The sequence below is a fragment of the Mesitornis unicolor genome, unplaced genomic scaffold (assembly GCF_000695765.1).
Source record: "Mesitornis unicolor isolate BGI_N332 unplaced genomic scaffold, ASM69576v1 scaffold51777, whole genome shotgun sequence".
Lineage (NCBI taxonomy): Eukaryota > Metazoa > Chordata > Aves > Mesitornithiformes > Mesitornithidae > Mesitornis > Mesitornis unicolor.
Genome location: NW_010199530.1, coordinates 2,449 through 20,179, shown reverse-complemented (window position 1 = coordinate 20,179; position 17,731 = coordinate 2,449). Strand labels below are relative to the sequence as shown.

Genomic DNA, 17,731 nt, shown 5'->3' with positions numbered 1-17,731 from the left:
TTATAGAGTTAAACACAGGTTTTATTTCAAAAGATTTCATGAAAAAATACATTATTTTAGGTACAATCTGTGACTGAGACATGTCTTTTATGAAATTTACAACCTGGTAGTTTTTCTAATTGATTTATTGTCATGAAGCCTCTACCAGAAAGTAACTCCATTGGTTATTTGACGAATTAATCCAATCAGTAAAACCTGTGAAAAAGACTTAATTGCCTGTGGCTAATGCTAGTCACTGATAACTGTAATGATACCAAACCAATCTTGAAATGCAACATTTATTTGAATAGCATTGTTACCTGGACAAGGGACAGTACAGGTTTCCTCAAGTATCATCTTCTTATTACCATCTATAATAGGCTCTATTTCTCCACAGAATTCCTCATCTACTACTTTGCCAACATCTTCAGTGGATCCATCAAAAACCACACAGGAAATGTTCCTCACTCGTGTTCCCTCTCCACATTGAGCATCCTAGGAAAGGAGGACATACTTGGATGCTGGACAGAAGAAAGTGTCAAAAGACTAGATCTAAGCTACATGTCACTCTGCCTTCTCTTATTTTTTTGCTTAACTACTTAATCATTCCAGTAGGGAAAAAAAAATTTTAAAAAGGCATTGATCTTTACTTCTGAAAGAAACAAATAAAACCAAAAAAGAAGTCAAAACGTTCAGCTGACTGTTGCCACTGTTTCTTAAAGTATAGAGCTAATTATACCTTTGAATTGTGACCACAGCAGTTTCTCAAGAGGAAATCTCTTCTAGAATGCCAAGCTATTTCCACAGATATTCTTTTACAATAGAACGATTTCAATTATTAGCAAAAATGCTGCTTGAGTACCGAAGTTTACATTTATACTTTGCATATCTGTAGGACATTGTTGTATCTGTTGACAAATATGAACTCTAAGAATAAATCTTTAGTTTTTGTATGAGAGATGAAAGCAAATTGTTTACAGTGTCATGAAGCAGGTATCTGAGCATATCACAAATATGCCTAGATATACAAGCTCCATAACTTCAAAGTCCCATAAAGCTTTTACCTCTACTTTACATGCAGACCATCGACCGTATTGCCATCGATAACAAGGTTTTACTGGACAGGGTTTGAATTGCTCCATCTGTGAAGGACAAGGCCTCCCGTCACCCTGAAACGGCTGATTTATGCTCCTTCTTCTGATCATTTTTCCTGTAAATAAGAAACAACAATATAACTAACAACAAAGTGGTTAGACTGATTTATTCCTCACGATGGTTCTATTTTGGTGAAAAGTGTTGTGTTTGAATAAAATATTTTTTTCCACAGTTGAAAAATTGGATTGTAAAGTAGATGTGCTGGCACTTGTCTGTTACATAGATTCATGTTTTCCAAGTTAGACACTTTATATTCTATCTTTTGTTTGTACTGCAAGAAGTGCAGAAGGATATCTGATGATGATTTCAGATTACTACTTCTGCTTGCTGTTAGAGGAGCAATTTCCTAGTTCAGAAGCCTGGGGAAAAATACCCTTCCTGAACGTGACAATAAGTTCATGGCACTTAGCGGAGATTCTGGCTCCTTATCTGGAGTTTGCCGGTAGAAAAGACCGACATGTTCTGTTCTGCCCTGAGTTAATACAGAATCATTTGTCCCATGATTGTCTGATTCTAGCCACCAGGAATAGCTTGCAACTTTCCTTCACTGTCTCTCTGGATAATATGACTTGCAGATTTTGCAGAAGATGGAGGATTCTTCACTCAGGCCCAAAGAAAATAAAATACATTATTCAACATTAATCTTCTCTTCAACCATGAGTAGCATACTACCTAGCATTATTGAGATACAGGTTCTATTTCAAATACTTATATAAACAGAAAGACATTTTTATCCTCTTAGCAGCTCTTGCTTCTTTCATCTTGCAGTGGACATTAGACCATTGTGCTTCATTACAGAAAGGTTATGTGATATAACCAAAAATGTTTTTGTGTGTCAGAAGTAGTGGCAAAGTGGCTGCTCTAGAGTTGGCACCTCATAAAGGTTTCCACAAAACCAACACAGCTGTGACATTTTAATCTATATATAGATGAATATTTGAACAAAGTCTGAAATAAGATGTATATATTTAAATGTGTATACTGAGGCTTATCATAAACTAAGGCATTACATAGATTTACCTACATAACACCCAGCTGGCCAAAATAATTTGTCTTTAATTCCACATTTCAATCTGATACATTTGGAATTGAACACCCTAATGACTGTGACGTGCAACTTTCACTGAGAGCAAACTACACAAGCCACGATGCAGCAGCAGATCTATATCAGTCTCCCAGGCAGCTGAGTTCACTGCGGCTAGCTAGAACGATGTTTGCCAAAGTGGAGTCTCATCATTTATGGTTTCACAGCCGCTCCAACTGAGAGAAGAAAGATTTTCTTGAAAATTACTGGAGAAATAAACCCAAAAAACAGTAACAAGCAGAATTCTTACATACAGAATTCTTTCTCAACTTTATGGGTACCTGCATGGGTACACAAAAGTGGTTCAGCTTTGTGGTCACTGGGATTACTAGTTATTACTTATTGAAAAACAGCAGTTATTTCCTGATTAATAGGAAAATTACAGCTTCAAGGCTTACATGTGAGGCTGCCATCTTCTGTTAAAAACATTGCAACTTTGAAGGCTGTTTTACATTACTATTTAAAATAAATTTTCTCACTTCTTTAAAAAATTTCTATACCTGCAAAGCACAGGGATTTCAGATAGTGACCCATCTTGACATTTTGAAAAAACACAGCAACAGTAATTCTCATTCAGAAAAATATCAGGTCAATTGTTTAAGTCTTGCATATAAACAGAAGCTTGTAGAGGAAAATCTGGCACCATATTTAAGCCTTCAGTAGAGTTGTTAGTTCAATTCTCACTCTATAAGTGTTATTTTGAATGCAGAATTGTAGATTGATTGAATGTAGAAGTCATGGTTTGAGACAAGGTCAAAGAACTAAAAGATTATTACATTATTAGATACCGCAGTATCAAATTACTGTTATCATTAAAAAAAATCCATCTGACTTTCTGTTGAGATCCAGAGGTGACCAAAGCTTTCTGTTGTTTATGCCTAGACGTTTTCTCTCCAAGGAACTCAAAAAGATGCAATATCCTTTTATTCTGAGCCCAACAGTTAAAATCGGAGTCCAATTGGATTCCAAAAGAGATGTTATTGCTTTTATTGAAGAAAAATATTAAAGCTCAGTCTTTAAAATATGCCAAAGGTATATACCAACCTGTAAGGCCACATGTTTGAGAGCACTCAGACCAAGGAGACCAGTCAGAGAGCTGACAGTTCACAGGACATTCCACAACACAGGACGTATTCATTTGCCATGTCTTCTCCAAACCAAGCTAAAAGAAAATACGCAGCAGTCAGCACGTAACACCCAGTCTGTGTCATTAGTCCAGGGTATGCATTTGGACATGGTGAATCAGAGACAACTAAAGCTTTAAGCAGGCATGAAGTCATTACTAAATAACAAATAAAGCAATTAAGACATATAAAAATTTCTCTTCAAGATAGTTCTAGTGCATATGCTGATTTTTAAACACGTTTAAATCCTATTTTCATAAATTATTTTCTAAATTAGACCCTATAAATGGAGGGCTTCAGGTCTACAGTATTACTTTATACAACAGGTAAAGGACAAAGTAATTTATGAAGTATCAATAAAGTATTTTGAAATAGGAATATAAAAATACTGAACTATCAATAGCTATTAACAGCTGAATTAAAGTGATGCTAGGAGCCAGATTCAAAACTAACATAAGGAGGAGGATGAACAGGCATTGGATAGTCAGTTTATTTTTCAGAAGATGTTGCAGATGATAAAAGTATACAGGAGCTCAAGAGAGACTAAGAACGTTAATGGAAGAGAAATCTGAAAGTTTAAACACACAGAAATCACATTGGGCAAATGCAGTCCAAGAGCTGAAAACAGGTGGAGGCTGTGAAAGGAGCAGATGGAAACCATATATGTTTGTCCTCCTTACCTTTCCTTAGGCATCTTTTAAGCCTCTTGATTTTTCCCAAATGCACTGTGTAAGGTTATTATGTATATTACGCTACCCATTCTACTGTATGCAAAAATATTGACATGACATTGGCAATGATTTGTTCTAAAAACATATAATTTTGCATGTTTTTCTGAAAAGTTTTGTAAAAAGCAGAATCTTGTAAGATCCCTAAAGTAAAAGCTGTAAATGCTGGAGAAGTATGAGAGAAGGGGACACAGAAAATAGCCAGACTCGCATGTTTTCCTAAAAATACATTCTGTACTGAGGTCTTCTCCAGGTAGGAATCAGCCTAACACTAACAAATTAGGGAACCCCTACAGGTAAGGAAGAGTTCTATGGATGTGCTTGGAGACTGCAGAGTGCCTACGTGGTCCTTTGGTCTAATCCTGCAAAGCCATTTTTATGCTCTTATAAACTCCCATGCTCCAGATTTTCCCCATCCAAGGAAGTAAAGAGTTATTCTCACTAACACACATGAGAAAATATGATGCAAGATGGAATACAACTGCTGGCAGAAATAATAGCATGACCATAATAATCCCTGCAGTCTTTACAGCTTCAGAATGAGTTAAAAGGATAGACTGATTATAGTGTATATGATATAAAATGTGAAAAAAAAATCCTGTCAATATGAACAGATCTGCAGCTTCCCAGCATAAGAGAGTGTCCTCTTCATTTGTCCCCACCAGTGGATCTCAGTCATCGTTGAGGCCTTTCAGAATACGAGGAGGTTGTGGATATCTTTAAGTAGATAAAATCCCCACATAGTTGTTTGTTTGTTCATTTGTTTTTTTAAAAAGCAAATTAGGCATTTTGGAACCTATTAATTTTAATGAGTGGAAAGGTTAGTGACATAAAACCAGCAGTTAAGACTTTAAAAAGGAAATAAAAACACTATTTCCTACTAAATGCAAGCATAGAGCAAGAATTAGGCACATTAACATGTGCTCCATAAATAAACTACCACAAGTACAGGAAATGTCTTACACTGAAAGACTCTCAAATCTTAAATTTGCAATTTCAGTACCATTTATTGAGACAAATGAGGTTTTAGACCTCTGTTCTGTTTTATACATCAAAGAAAGAGTTCTCAGCTTTTCTCTGTGGTACAGTATGACCTTGATTATCCAGTTATCGCACACAGACAACACCTGAAACCTTTGGATAATCTGGAATTTGGATAATTAGGAAACTAGAGAACCATCTTTGAAGTCTATACTCGGGTCAAATCTTCTGAGCAAAGGCTTTAAATCCTGCTGAATTGATTCCTGCCAATTATAGAAACACGACTCCTCTCTTTCAAGACTGGCCTTCTTAGCTGGACTTTGGCAGCCAGAGAAGGAAAACCACAAGAGAGGTATTAAAGGTGAAGAGGAGAAAGCTGAAGGCCAGATTACCCATGGTGACCTGCTATTTGCATATTTTACATACTGAAGTGATGCTGAAATAGACTTGGCGAACAATTGACAGTCTGCAATTTGATATTAATCACATATCCTTTCCTCATCCCTCTCCTTCCTTCAACTATGAACCACAATTCACCTTGAAGAGTTTACAAAACATTTTGAGAAGTGTTCAGGAGCTCCCTTACCTGAAAGAGCCTCTGTTCTGGATGAGTTGTGGTTTCTGGTTTGAGAACAGCAAGTCCTGGCGGGGTTACACTGAAAGCTACCACTGAGCACCCTGTACTCCTGGCCACACACGCCAGTGGCAGGAAGCTGCCAGATCAGCACGCTCTATAAACCCTGTGATCCACAAAAAGTATCTGTATTTGTTTATAGGAATGTTTGGCACCACAGACTAAACTTTGCTGGAGGTTAAACATATAGTCTGACAAACATACTATTTGTCAATAAAACAGAAAAGTTTGCTTTCTAATGCAGACAAAACTGATGGTTTCTCGGCTTTTCTGATCTTTAATTGAAGGCAAATGAATAAACACCAGTTCATAAATATGAATATGACCATGACCAGCTTCCTCTAGGTAATCTGATTTTCAAATACTCAAGGAAAAGACAAGCCAAGTTCTTGTGATGTGCTAATTTTGTAGAGTTAGAGACCAAGTAATCCAGCATTACTGTGCCTTGAGAGTTTGAAGAGAACTATGTTAACGTAATGAGGACTTGGAAATAAGCTCTAGAAATTAATCTATCCTGGCAGTAATCAGGATGACTGGCTAGCTTCTTTAGCTGATTGACTGAAGCAAACACAAGATCATATGGATGCATTAGGAAACCAGAACACAGGGGCTCAGAAGAAATGTTAGAATTTAACTATGCTGATGCTCTCATACCTGGAGATGGTGATAGTCAAAACACAGTGTGAAGAGTTTTTTATATATGGCTTCCATTAATTTCTTGGACCATGTATTATATAGGAACTCAGACATAGCAATCAGGCATTTTCATTTCTTAGAGATTAGGGTAGGTTTAGCTACACTAATCTCTCTTCTTTGCATATAATAAAAACAATCATAATTCTGTAAATGTATCTACACATGAATTAAACAAAACTTTAGTTTTACTCTAGTATAAAGTTTTATGATAGCCCAGGGGAAATTCCATTAGCTATGTCATTACAAAATTATTTCATCTTTTTCTTATCATCAACTTCTATAATCACATTCACTTAATCTTCCTGCACTGTCCTTACAAGGCAAAAACAAAGGAAAAAAAATAATCTGTGATTAGGTTAGTAAGAAGTGCACAGTACGTATTCACATTTTGATAATTTCTTGAACACTCTCCTCTCATAACCTGGATGGTCACAAAGTTGGCTTACACATCTTTAAAGTGAAGGGTTTGGTAAGATCTGAACAGCTTGGCTTTCTTAATCAGGTTAACAGGTTTTACTCCTCACAGTTATTGGATCAGCCTTTGACCTTGTTGGAACCACTGCTTACACATCCATAATTCAATAGTCTTAACAGTATGACTGAGGACTGGATCAGAACTTTCTACAGGAAGAAAGTAGTATAGAAGCATCTCTATATGGTCTAGCAAATCAAAAGGGCAAATACAACTGAATCACAGTGGTTGTTGATAATGTCAGGACTGGACTGCAGTTATGTCTGTTGGCCAGCCATTTACAACAACTAGCTTTTGAGATATCATCTTTTTGTCCTAATTATTTCTCTGAGTAATAAACTTTAATTCTTAAAAGCAGGAAAGCTCCAGAGGTTTTCTGCAATGAGATTTCAGTGTAAAATGTAATCATTTGTTCTAAATGCTGCACAAAATCTTTGGTTAACAACAGGAATAACTAAGTGACTTCATGGTAAAAGAAGTATTTCCCTTTAAAATCCAATAAAACATTTGTTTTCTATTGAAATATTCATGTGGATGGATATTTTATGTCTTGCTATGAATTAATCAACCAACATTGTAGTCTCTTACGAATAACCCAAGAGACTTTTTTATTTTTCTTTCAACGCATTGCATTAAAATATTAATATAATACATTAATTCTGTCCCCTATTAACTTCACAGAAACTTTCTGGTAGGTAGCCAGAAACTGAGTTTTTTCCTGAGATACAAATGATAAATTATTAGGTTCGATTATAATCCCAAGAGCTATGTGTGAAGGAGAAACTTGGGACAAAAGTAGGGTGCCTGCCTCAGCTGAAACTTCCTGCCTTTGCTAAGAACTTATAGATTCAAGAATCCAGAATTTCTGAGTGGGTTGGAGAAGCCTAAGTAGGTCAGATATGCCATTACAAAACTATAGTCCAAAGTACATGATGAGTATCCTGACACTCCATTTCTGATGAAATCTCTATGGGCATGTCCTGAACAGCAGCTACTAGCCAGGAAGGTCCAACAGAAAAGGTGTTGGTACCACAGCTGCTGAGGGCCACTCCACTCTAGTCCACCATCGCAAGTGGTTTTGGTTTTGATGTCAAGGCGGTGGGTGAACGGCAGCCTAAACAAGTTCAGTTATTTTCCATCAGAAACACATAGAGGATTGCCCCTAATGTAACACCTGCATTGCCTTCCCATTTTCCTTCACATTACTATCTCTATGCAATCGAAAACATTAAGACCCCCACACAAAATGTCAGAAAAAGTGGTGTAAAATTTGAAGTTAGTTTGAACCTTTTTAAAATGGCTCTTTCAAAATTCAATGGCTCCCGTGCTGGTTAGTTCTCGATATATGCTCCTATTTAATACTGCATTCATGCTGTACATTTTTTCATGTTGGCTTGGGTATCTTTTGCATTGCACAGCTGGATACAAGAAGCTAGCATTCAGCCCAGCTGCAGAATGCACGTGAGAAATATTTTCCAACACATTGAGTAAATGATTGATACTGGCAGCTGTCCAAGACTCCATGCAGAAATTGTATCAAATTAGAATGATGATTAGCATTCTGATTAAGATTTATTACCTTTATTCTACTTTATTAATTATTGTTTCTAAGCCATTTCCTTCAGGACACAATAATTAGCATACGTTCACGAAGGCACTTAAAAGTAACTGAAGGAAATTGAATAAAAATCACTGTTGATGGCACAGTTCATGTCAGAGGTACTTAACAATCCCTGAATAGTGTTGCAAAACATCTGGTGAAGATGGGTTACACGCCGTATAGCTCAATTGGCTCAGCATTAATTAGCACCATTAGAAGGAAGCTTACTCACAGGTACCCACTCACCTCTTCACAGTACTTCAGGTCAACCGATTTGCCGTCACTGCGAACACAATCAAGCATCCGTGTTTTGATACCATTACCGCAGACAGCCTTCTCACTGAGCTGACATGTGCTCCAGTCTGGAAAAAAGAAATTCATTAGCCTAGAAGACTATTCAGATGAAACTCATAATGATCTAATCTCCAACTTAACTCTAATTCTGATGGCCTAAAATAATCCTCACAAGCAACTTTTACACATGCAAAGGCTCATGGAGCCCAGCTACACAGTTTTAGAAACAACAACTTTTACTGCAGATAATCAGTGCCATTGTGCCCTCCTGAAAAGATCATGTTTGGTTTTGTCAGCATGGATTTTGAGCAAATCACAAAATTATAGGACAAATTAATTTCCTGGAGTTACAGCATGCACACTTCACCCAAGTTGCAAACTCTCCAGTAGTATTCAATCCAGATCAAATACCCTGAATCAGTTTTCAGTACAAGCTTCATAGCTCCCTCCAGGTAAGAACAGAAAGCTGAAAAATCTGTGCTGTAAAGTGAATGGAAGTAAGCCATATTCCCAGGCTAGAGCACAGCACCACAAATACCTGTCACGTTGTAGTCATAGTGGTAGCAGTTCTTGTTCAAAGTGCAGGCTTCTGTCTCGGTCGCAGCAGGGCAAGACTTTCCATCATCTGGTTGTCTCAGGGATTCGGCTGACCTTTCACGGACACTAGTTCCATTGCACGGCTTGAAAGGGACATTGGAAACAGCTTTGATATTTCAGCACCTTTTCATGCAACACTATAACCACCTTTCAAGTAATTCCCTCACAAAACACAAATGTAAAGTAACAGGTTCATGCTGTTGTGTAGGGGAAACCATTTCCTTGTTATTTCAGAGATAATTTAGTCTGCTATTTCACCTTGGTACCACTTAAGGTGGAATATCCTCTAACCTGGTAACACCTCAGTACTTTCACAACTGGTTCATATTTCAGCACTAGTACTTTGGAAATATGTCACTTAAAAACTGGATATTAAGATGCTTACTTTCCAAATGCTATAATGCAGTGCACCAGAGCCCAAATACTCGGAGGTCCTGAAACACTTTTTTGTATCTAGTTTGGATTTTTGACATTTCTTTTTGAAGTTTCTGGCAGGAAGGAGAGAGGAGACCCACAATTATCTTTTTATGCTCAGTCTTGATCTACAGACTTTGCTTGTTACAGGATAGTGACATTTTTATTGACTGCACTACTATGGAGAGGCTCACAGCTAGGCTTAAAGATGGACTCAGAAGCCACTGACAAAGCTATTTCACCCCACACTGAAGAATGACTACTTGGGATGTTATATTTTGTGTTTTGGGACAATTTCACTCAACGGAAAATAGTGGCACACTTTATTTGAAACCAACTATCAACAATCCTAAAGATGACAGTAAAGATAAATATTTACACATGTAATCACTGCTCAATTTAGCATCTTTGCACAATATATTTGTCATGTATACATTTTTAAAGTATCCTCCTAAAACTATAAATGCTATATTTCAGTATACTTCTTACCAAAGAACATCGTGACCATGATCCCCATTCAGACATAACACAGTCCTCAGGACATGGTAACGTGCATTTTCTAGCACCAAGTGGCATCTCTTCAGGATCACACATATAGTCCTCTACAGTGTCAGAAGGACCATCCACAGTGTTAAGCATGCACCTGGAAAAAAAGGACTGCGCATAAACTGCATTTGCCTTGAATTTTGTACAGTAACTGTTTCACAGTATTCTGAAACATTTTGTCAGCACATGACAACCATGGAGTAACTGAAGTAACAGAACTCAATACTGATCTATGAATATCCAAGAAAAGCTGAAGAGCCAAAAATAATCCCTGTTTTTACAGATGACAGCCATATAAAAAATGCACAGATTTTAGACAGTCTCAGTTTCAAGACAGGTGATTCACTTGACATTAGTTTATCTCTAAGACAGAATAATGCAAATCATCTACAGTTTAGACATATTTTGTGTGTGCTTCAACTGATAATTTTAAATCTAGTGTTAAAGTCCATTTTTCAACATATACACTGATTTTGATTTTTCATATTGGAGTTTTTGAAAGAGTATTCTTATGGGAATTTTTTTAGATGCTACTATATGAGAACAGTTATGTTTCTAACTTTGGTTAAGCAATGATTAAGACTTTGACCTTCTTGAAGTAAACAGTTACTCTCAGGAAACCATACCATCCTGAAAAAAATGTGTAAATGTGCTGGTTTCTAAACACTTGTGGCAGGGAAAAGAGAACATTTAGGAGTTCACTGTATAAAGCTCTCATTTTGGACCTTCAAAATTAATTCACATTATGCTTTATTATTCAGATTTATAATCTCAAATAGTGTGTCATTTTGCAGGCAGCAAATAAAAATGAAAACAAACCCCAACCAACCCAAACTCCATGTACTGCTTTACTTGCTGTTGTACAAGATGCCTAGAAAAGGTTCAATAAACAACAGAAGATTCCTGGATTTTACTATTTCACTTCATTCACTTTTGACAATTTTTCTGGTAGTAAGTGTAACTAGTATCCCAAGTGCATGTGTACTTAGAAGGTTCTTTTTAAATCATAGTTTCTTATAGAAGGAGGACCATTTCACCTTTCAGAAAAGCACTAATATCGTACTTTGCAGTGGTATAAGTACAATATACATTAGTTTATAAACTAGGAATTGAGGTCTATATCCATAAACAGTAGACAGAGCCATATTGCACTCACTGAAGCTACTCTTGATTTCCATCAGCCAGGGTTCTGGTCCAGTAAACTATGGCTGGACTTAACAATATATATTGCACAGAATTATATCAAATTAAATACAGCCATGACTGAAAGTGAAGGTTCTCTAAAGTGAAGGTAAAGCAATACTGTTTTACCTGACTTTCCTCGTTTGAACACCTTCTCCACAGTTCTCTTTTAAGTCAACATTGGTCACCTTGCAGACGCTCCAGGGCTCGGTAACCCATACGTACTGACTGCAGTCACTGTGGCAGGGAACTACCTCATAGACCTGGAATCCACATCATGCATCAATTTTGTTGCACACAAGAAAGACACACATATAACAGTGATCGTTCAAAATAGGTTAACACTCCTTTTGGTAAGAATAACAAATGAAAATTTGCTGATTTAGAGTCTGTAGTTATAGACTCTAATAGATAGATAACACACTTCATAGACTAAAAAAACTATAGAATATAGAAACTACAGAATGATAGAAATAATAAAAAGTCAGAGGCTAAGGCATCTAATGACAGATTCCCTAGGTTTCTTTATCACTAAGCTAATGCTATGCCATTTCCACCAATAACATCGACACAACTAACATAAAATCTGTAACTAGGCTACCTCACGAGTATAACTTTTAGAAAAATGCTGCTAAAACTTTACTTCTATCCTTCAAATCTCTCCTCAACTATTCCATCCCACTGTTTCAAGTTGTAGGGTTTTTGTATTTCTGAAAAGACGTGAGCTCAAGGTAAATTATATCATATATGATGGTTCACTTTATTTTTCATTATGGATGCTTTTAATTACTCTAATATATTCATGTACCAGCATCAATATTATGTTTAGATTTGAATACAGATTTGAAATAGTATATTGCATAGTAATTTATACAGTGTTACATATATTTTCTCAAACATACATTACAAAAAAAGGTCAGACAATGCAAGCATTGGAGCACAATCAGGAAGCACATGTTATCTTTCTATTTTAGAAACTCTTACCTGAGCCTGAAGAAAGTATTTTCATGAACCCAAAATAAAAAGCAAAGATAAAAAGAAATTAGAGTGCAGCATAGGTATTTAAATGGCATTCATTTATCTTTTATTATAAACAATAGTCTATGACTTCTGCCAAGCAAAAGGACTCCATTTTTTTCTCTTAGATCTCCTTTGCTGTCATGAGACATTTTTCCAAGAGGTTTGCTCTTGGAAGAAAATTAAAGTTTATAAATCACAAGTAGTGAGAAGAGACCATAACTGAGCTAGTCTCTTTCTCAGTCCCTAGCACACGATAAAACTGTTTTCCCTTTTTGCCTATAATGAGCATCAACTCACAGTAGGGAATCCAGTTTCCCTAAGACAAGAGAAAATCCTCAATGGTTTTGGAGAGGATACTGAACTTCTCTATTAATTGAAATTGTTCTGACAGCATTAAGTGCAATAGATGCAGGGGAATAAAAGAAACTGGCAGTTCTCATCCTTCTGAAGTTCCTAAGTCCTTAACTGAGTTTCTTAATTATGCATAGATTATTTAAAACACATTGCCTCAAAATTATATCAGCTAACTTCACATTTCATTCTGGGTATCAATTCAGCACAATATTTCTAGACAATTTAAGATATCATCATTGATTTATTTTCAGCAACATTGCTTGGGTAGAAAAAGAGGGCTGACAGGTTGAATTTATCAGTTAACCTGCAACAAATGACCACCAGTCACAAAAAAATATATTTTCTTTAATTTTTTAGCCCTTTAACAGTCTCAGATCAGCCTCTTCAATTGAAATCCTCTGAAGACCACTGACATGATTTTATAATAAATTGGGTACTGAGCAAGCTTCACTCAGTTAGAGTGTGGTTTGGGAGTCACCCTGGCATGCATGGCCCCAGAGGAAAGACACCTCCATGAGACATCTAGCATTCACTGTGCTCAGTCCCCCTCCAAAATATGGTCATACGTATCTTAAGCACTTTATTTCAATGTTTTACTAGCCTTACCATTAGAAAGATTTCCCAAGGCTTAATCCAAATCTGCTTGCAGCAGTCTAAGCCTACTGCTTTTTATCCTATCCATGATGGCCATGGAAAATTGATTATTTCCTCCTTCTTTGCAACAGCCTTTTATGTACATCCTAACAGACTGCCAGCATCCTCCTTCCCATCTTCTCTTCCGTGACTAGACAACACATTGCAGTCCCTCTCTGGAGTTCATAATTCCTAGATCTCAGCCTACAGCATACCCACACTGTACCTCATCTTCCACACACTTGTGGGCACGAAAGACCCAGCCTAACCATTATGTTTTGTATGTATGAAAATAAGAATGTTACATAACAAAGTAAAAAGAACATAAATAAAACAAATTCTATTTAATAATTGAACTAAATATTCTGAAGAGTCAGTACTTTTCCAGCTGAATGAATGGTGGATGGCATTTTGATTAAATAACTGACACAAAAATGCAATGCAGGGGTATTCCCTGCATGTGTCTGAATAGACAGTGAATATGTTTAAAATTGAGAGATAGAGCCTCTATATTCTTTGATATTCCTACCTTATCATCCGTCTCATGAAAGTATTATATTTCGATTTTATTTTTACAATAATTACATTTTGAATAATCTATTACTATTTGTAGAGTACCATGTAACATTAAAGCAAATTAAATTCGAGTCAAAACACCAGTAGAGGGCAATAATGTTGCATACAAGTGGCTAACAGACCGCTAGCAAAATCACCTTTGAAGCAGGAAAATACAAACCTATTATGTACTACATGAATATTAAAAAAGGAAAAATACTTCTGTATAGACTATAATTTGCTTCTATTGAAACATATTCCTCCTAATTTAAAGCATATTTACAGACTGACCCAAATCCAGCAACCCTCACTCTAGTTTATATTTTGTAAAAGTAGATCACAAGCTTAGTTTATTAGCTGCAGTTTAACACTTATTATTTTCTAAATTAGAACTAATTACATTCCCTAAAGTAGAAAATTAGATCAACAAGCCATTTCACTCTGTGCTAGCAAAATGTCAATAGGATAATATTAAGTACATGCATTTTTATTCAAATGTAAATTGACAGCACTTTTTTTTTTCAATCTTTGAATATTTACAGAGAAGACTGTGTGGCTGTTTAACATGCCTCTGCAGACTAAATTAAATTCAACAGTAATATGAATATAAATCAACTCTGAAGAGTAAGCGTTAATTGACAAGGAAGGTTTTCCTTTCTGAAATTCTCCAAGCAAACAGGAGCAAACAAGCTTCAGAGACCTGACTAGGACTAGTGCTAAACTTGGTCCCAAAGACTTAATGCTCATTAGTGATCAAAGCACTCCCAGTGTGCTCTTGGATCATGTTTTCTGGCTTAATTTCACTTGAAGAGGATCCAGACTGTGCAGCCAGACTGCTCTATACTGGAAAATCAAGTCTGGTTAGTGGGACAATTGGGAGATTGACTTCAGAAGTGCCTTCTTCACTGGAACTGCAGTGTCAGGGCAAGTGTACCCAGAAAGCCAAGCTCTAGTTTGACTAAAACCCACTAAGGGACACTAAGATGGCACTGTAGGAGTGTCTGAGAAGTTCTAATTTCTTTCTGATCAAAGATGGCTGGGGAATGACACTAAGAATTTTACCACTTTGAGCATCTGTAGTGAGACACGTGTTCTGAGAGAAAATCTTCAGAAATGTGCTCCTCACAGTCTGCATGTAAGAATGTGTTATTGTCTCCAACCAGCAGTTCAGATAATGTGCTAAGTTCCTGCAGGAAGTAATGAAGGCAGATCCTATGCTAATTGAGGAAATCTAAGTCAATGCATACTCCTCCTTCTATATGTATCTACCCCTTATGTTGTATAATTTTTCTACCTCAACAAACAATACAGCTTATCCGAGGTATGGAAAAAGCTATATCGTTAATGTAAATAGAAATCAAATTACCTGATTGACGTGATCTAGCTTTGGACAGGGTCTTCCACCATTATAAGGTTTTTCACGGAGCCATTTAGACCGAACCTTTACCCCACTCCCACAGGATTTACTACAGCGAGACCAGTTGGACCACTCACTGAGCTTGCAGTCTGAGGGACATGGAATAATACAGGCTTCCTCAATATAACCTGCATGAATGAAAAAGAAAGTGAAATCTCTTCAGCATGTCACTCTGCCCCTTCTCACTGAAGCCCTCGTCTACTTCATTTAGATTGTCCAAATTTTGACTTGACAGGACTGTGTGAATAGAGACATTTCTTCACCATTAGGACTAAATTAAATTCTGCAGAAAATTGACACATATAGCTGGAGTCTGTGTTAGAGCAGCAGCTAAGCAACCTCACTTCTTTCTGATTAGGATTCACACTCACCAGATTTCAGTATTCAAACTTTCTGACAGCTACAGTGTAATTGACACTAACCCATCTCTTGGTTGCATCATTCTTACACTGTAAAAACAATATTTATCTTTTTAAGGGAAAAAGGTTTAATGAAAATCTCTTCCGTAATTGTATCAAGTAATTCAATTGCAGTTATACATCAAAAATCCAACTGAATTGAAAGATATGCCTCTTACCAGCCTGGAGTGAGGGAACTTAACACCTTGTGACCTTTCTAAGGCTAGAAAGAGAAATTGGCCTGCCACATTAATGATCTGCCTATTAACAACCATCTGCCCCCAGCAGCACACTGAATAATTGCACTGAATGGAAAAGCAGATGTTTGGTTTGGATAAGTCATCGGTCCTGAGAGGTTGGAAAGGGGTATGACATGGTCTGCAGGGAGTAACATGAGGCCTCAATTCACTGAATAAGTACAAATGTCTTTCTTTCAAAAGCAACATATGCCATAGGTCTACAATATGCGTAATTTATGCCAATATTACAGCGGAAGCTATAAAACCTCAAATAAATAGCTGGCCTTTACTGCTTTTTTACTACAACTATACCCTAAACCTATATAAGCTCTCCTCTCCCCTTTCCTGTGGCAGATCTGCAATGTATTTGCTGCTGGCAAATGTTCAGTTTAAAGATTAAAAAAATTCGGTGCATTTAAAAGCTAATTAAAATATTTGAAGAACACAGTTGCAAAATTAACATACTTCGGTATGATCATTCTCAAATGATTGGCACAGTTTGCCAGGCATGGTTTCAAATGTTTCTCACATATCTTGAAATTTTTTTGGTTTGAAAGTAATCACTGTCATTTTCATCAGAGCTGATTTTAGCACTTTATGTTTTTAAACCGTACTTCTAAGTAAAGCTATTCTGTCTCTTCTAAAAGCAACCAATATCAAACAACCACAAGTTGTGTAAAGAATCAAAACACTTACAAGAATCAAATCACCTATTTCTAGTTGCTTCCATTAATTTGTTTTAGATCTAAAGAACAGAAGGGTTTGGGTGTTTTTTTTTTAAAACATACAGTTACATTCAGAATATTTTATGGTCAAATTCAGATGATGGGTTTATCCTCTATAGCTTTCCTCTGTTTGGTAGTGTTAAATAGCTAAATAAATATACAAAGCACATCCTGTATTTGAGCACTGCGGAACTGCTATTCACCAAATGTATCTTTCTCAAAATGGCCAGAACATTATTAGCTTGAATTACAAGCATGTTTAATAAATATCTCTCACCATTTGATTGATCAGCTCAGTGATATTATATGAAAGGCACACTGTGTTAGACAAAATATATTTCTGAAGATCATATCACTGCATATCAGAAGTGGTGACATAGATTGCCCTGCAGTAGAAAATGCAAAATTGATTACATCTCACCTTACCTGACATCTCTGAGAGAGTCTTAGAAATCAGATGCACTCTATCTCAGAGCAACATCCTACATCGAACTCTGATTGCATAAATATAAAATTCCATATCTTCACCAGAAGTGAGTTTTTAACAAACACTTTTAGGTGCTATACAAAACCATATGTTCGTACAATCAGTGAACTACTGAATTTTCTGATAGAACCAAGTGAAGATTTTACTGCTTTCTATCAATATTCTTGAGATTCTGAAATGCTGCCTTTATTCTCAATATAACTTCTAAATATTTTAAATTTTTTGAGAAACATTTCTACCATAATCCAATTACGCCATTTAGCATTCTTTAAATTTGTGCTTCTGTAATTAATATCTGCAAAGAAGTAATTTAAGTTGTTTTAAATATATTGTAGATCGTTAAGTAAGTAACTTTAACCAGTACAGACTGTTTCAGGAAGACTTTATTTTAAGGACTTCCATAAACCCCTGAGATAT

General features: G+C 36.3%; 1 protein-coding gene across 1 annotated transcript in view; it reads right to left on the bottom strand.

The window, feature by feature from the left end:
• Window positions 1–15,593, bottom strand: part of THSD7A (thrombospondin, type I, domain containing 7A) — a gene marked incomplete at its 5' end in the record, with an annotated part of 27,332 nt that extends 11,739 nt beyond the window's left edge. The window contains 9 exons of the mRNA XM_010189457.1: window positions 300–474; window positions 1,044–1,189; window positions 3,263–3,380; window positions 8,700–8,815; window positions 9,286–9,427; window positions 10,248–10,401; window positions 11,616–11,749; window positions 12,471–12,476; window positions 15,415–15,593. Of these exons, the coding sequence (XP_010187759.1) occupies window positions 300–474; window positions 1,044–1,189; window positions 3,263–3,380; window positions 8,700–8,815; window positions 9,286–9,427; window positions 10,248–10,401; window positions 11,616–11,749; window positions 12,471–12,476; window positions 15,415–15,593 (1,170 nt within the window). The remainder of the gene's footprint in view (window positions 1–299; window positions 475–1,043; window positions 1,190–3,262; window positions 3,381–8,699; window positions 8,816–9,285; window positions 9,428–10,247; window positions 10,402–11,615; window positions 11,750–12,470; window positions 12,477–15,414) is intronic.
• Between the last annotated feature and the right edge of the window lie 2,138 nt (window positions 15,594–17,731).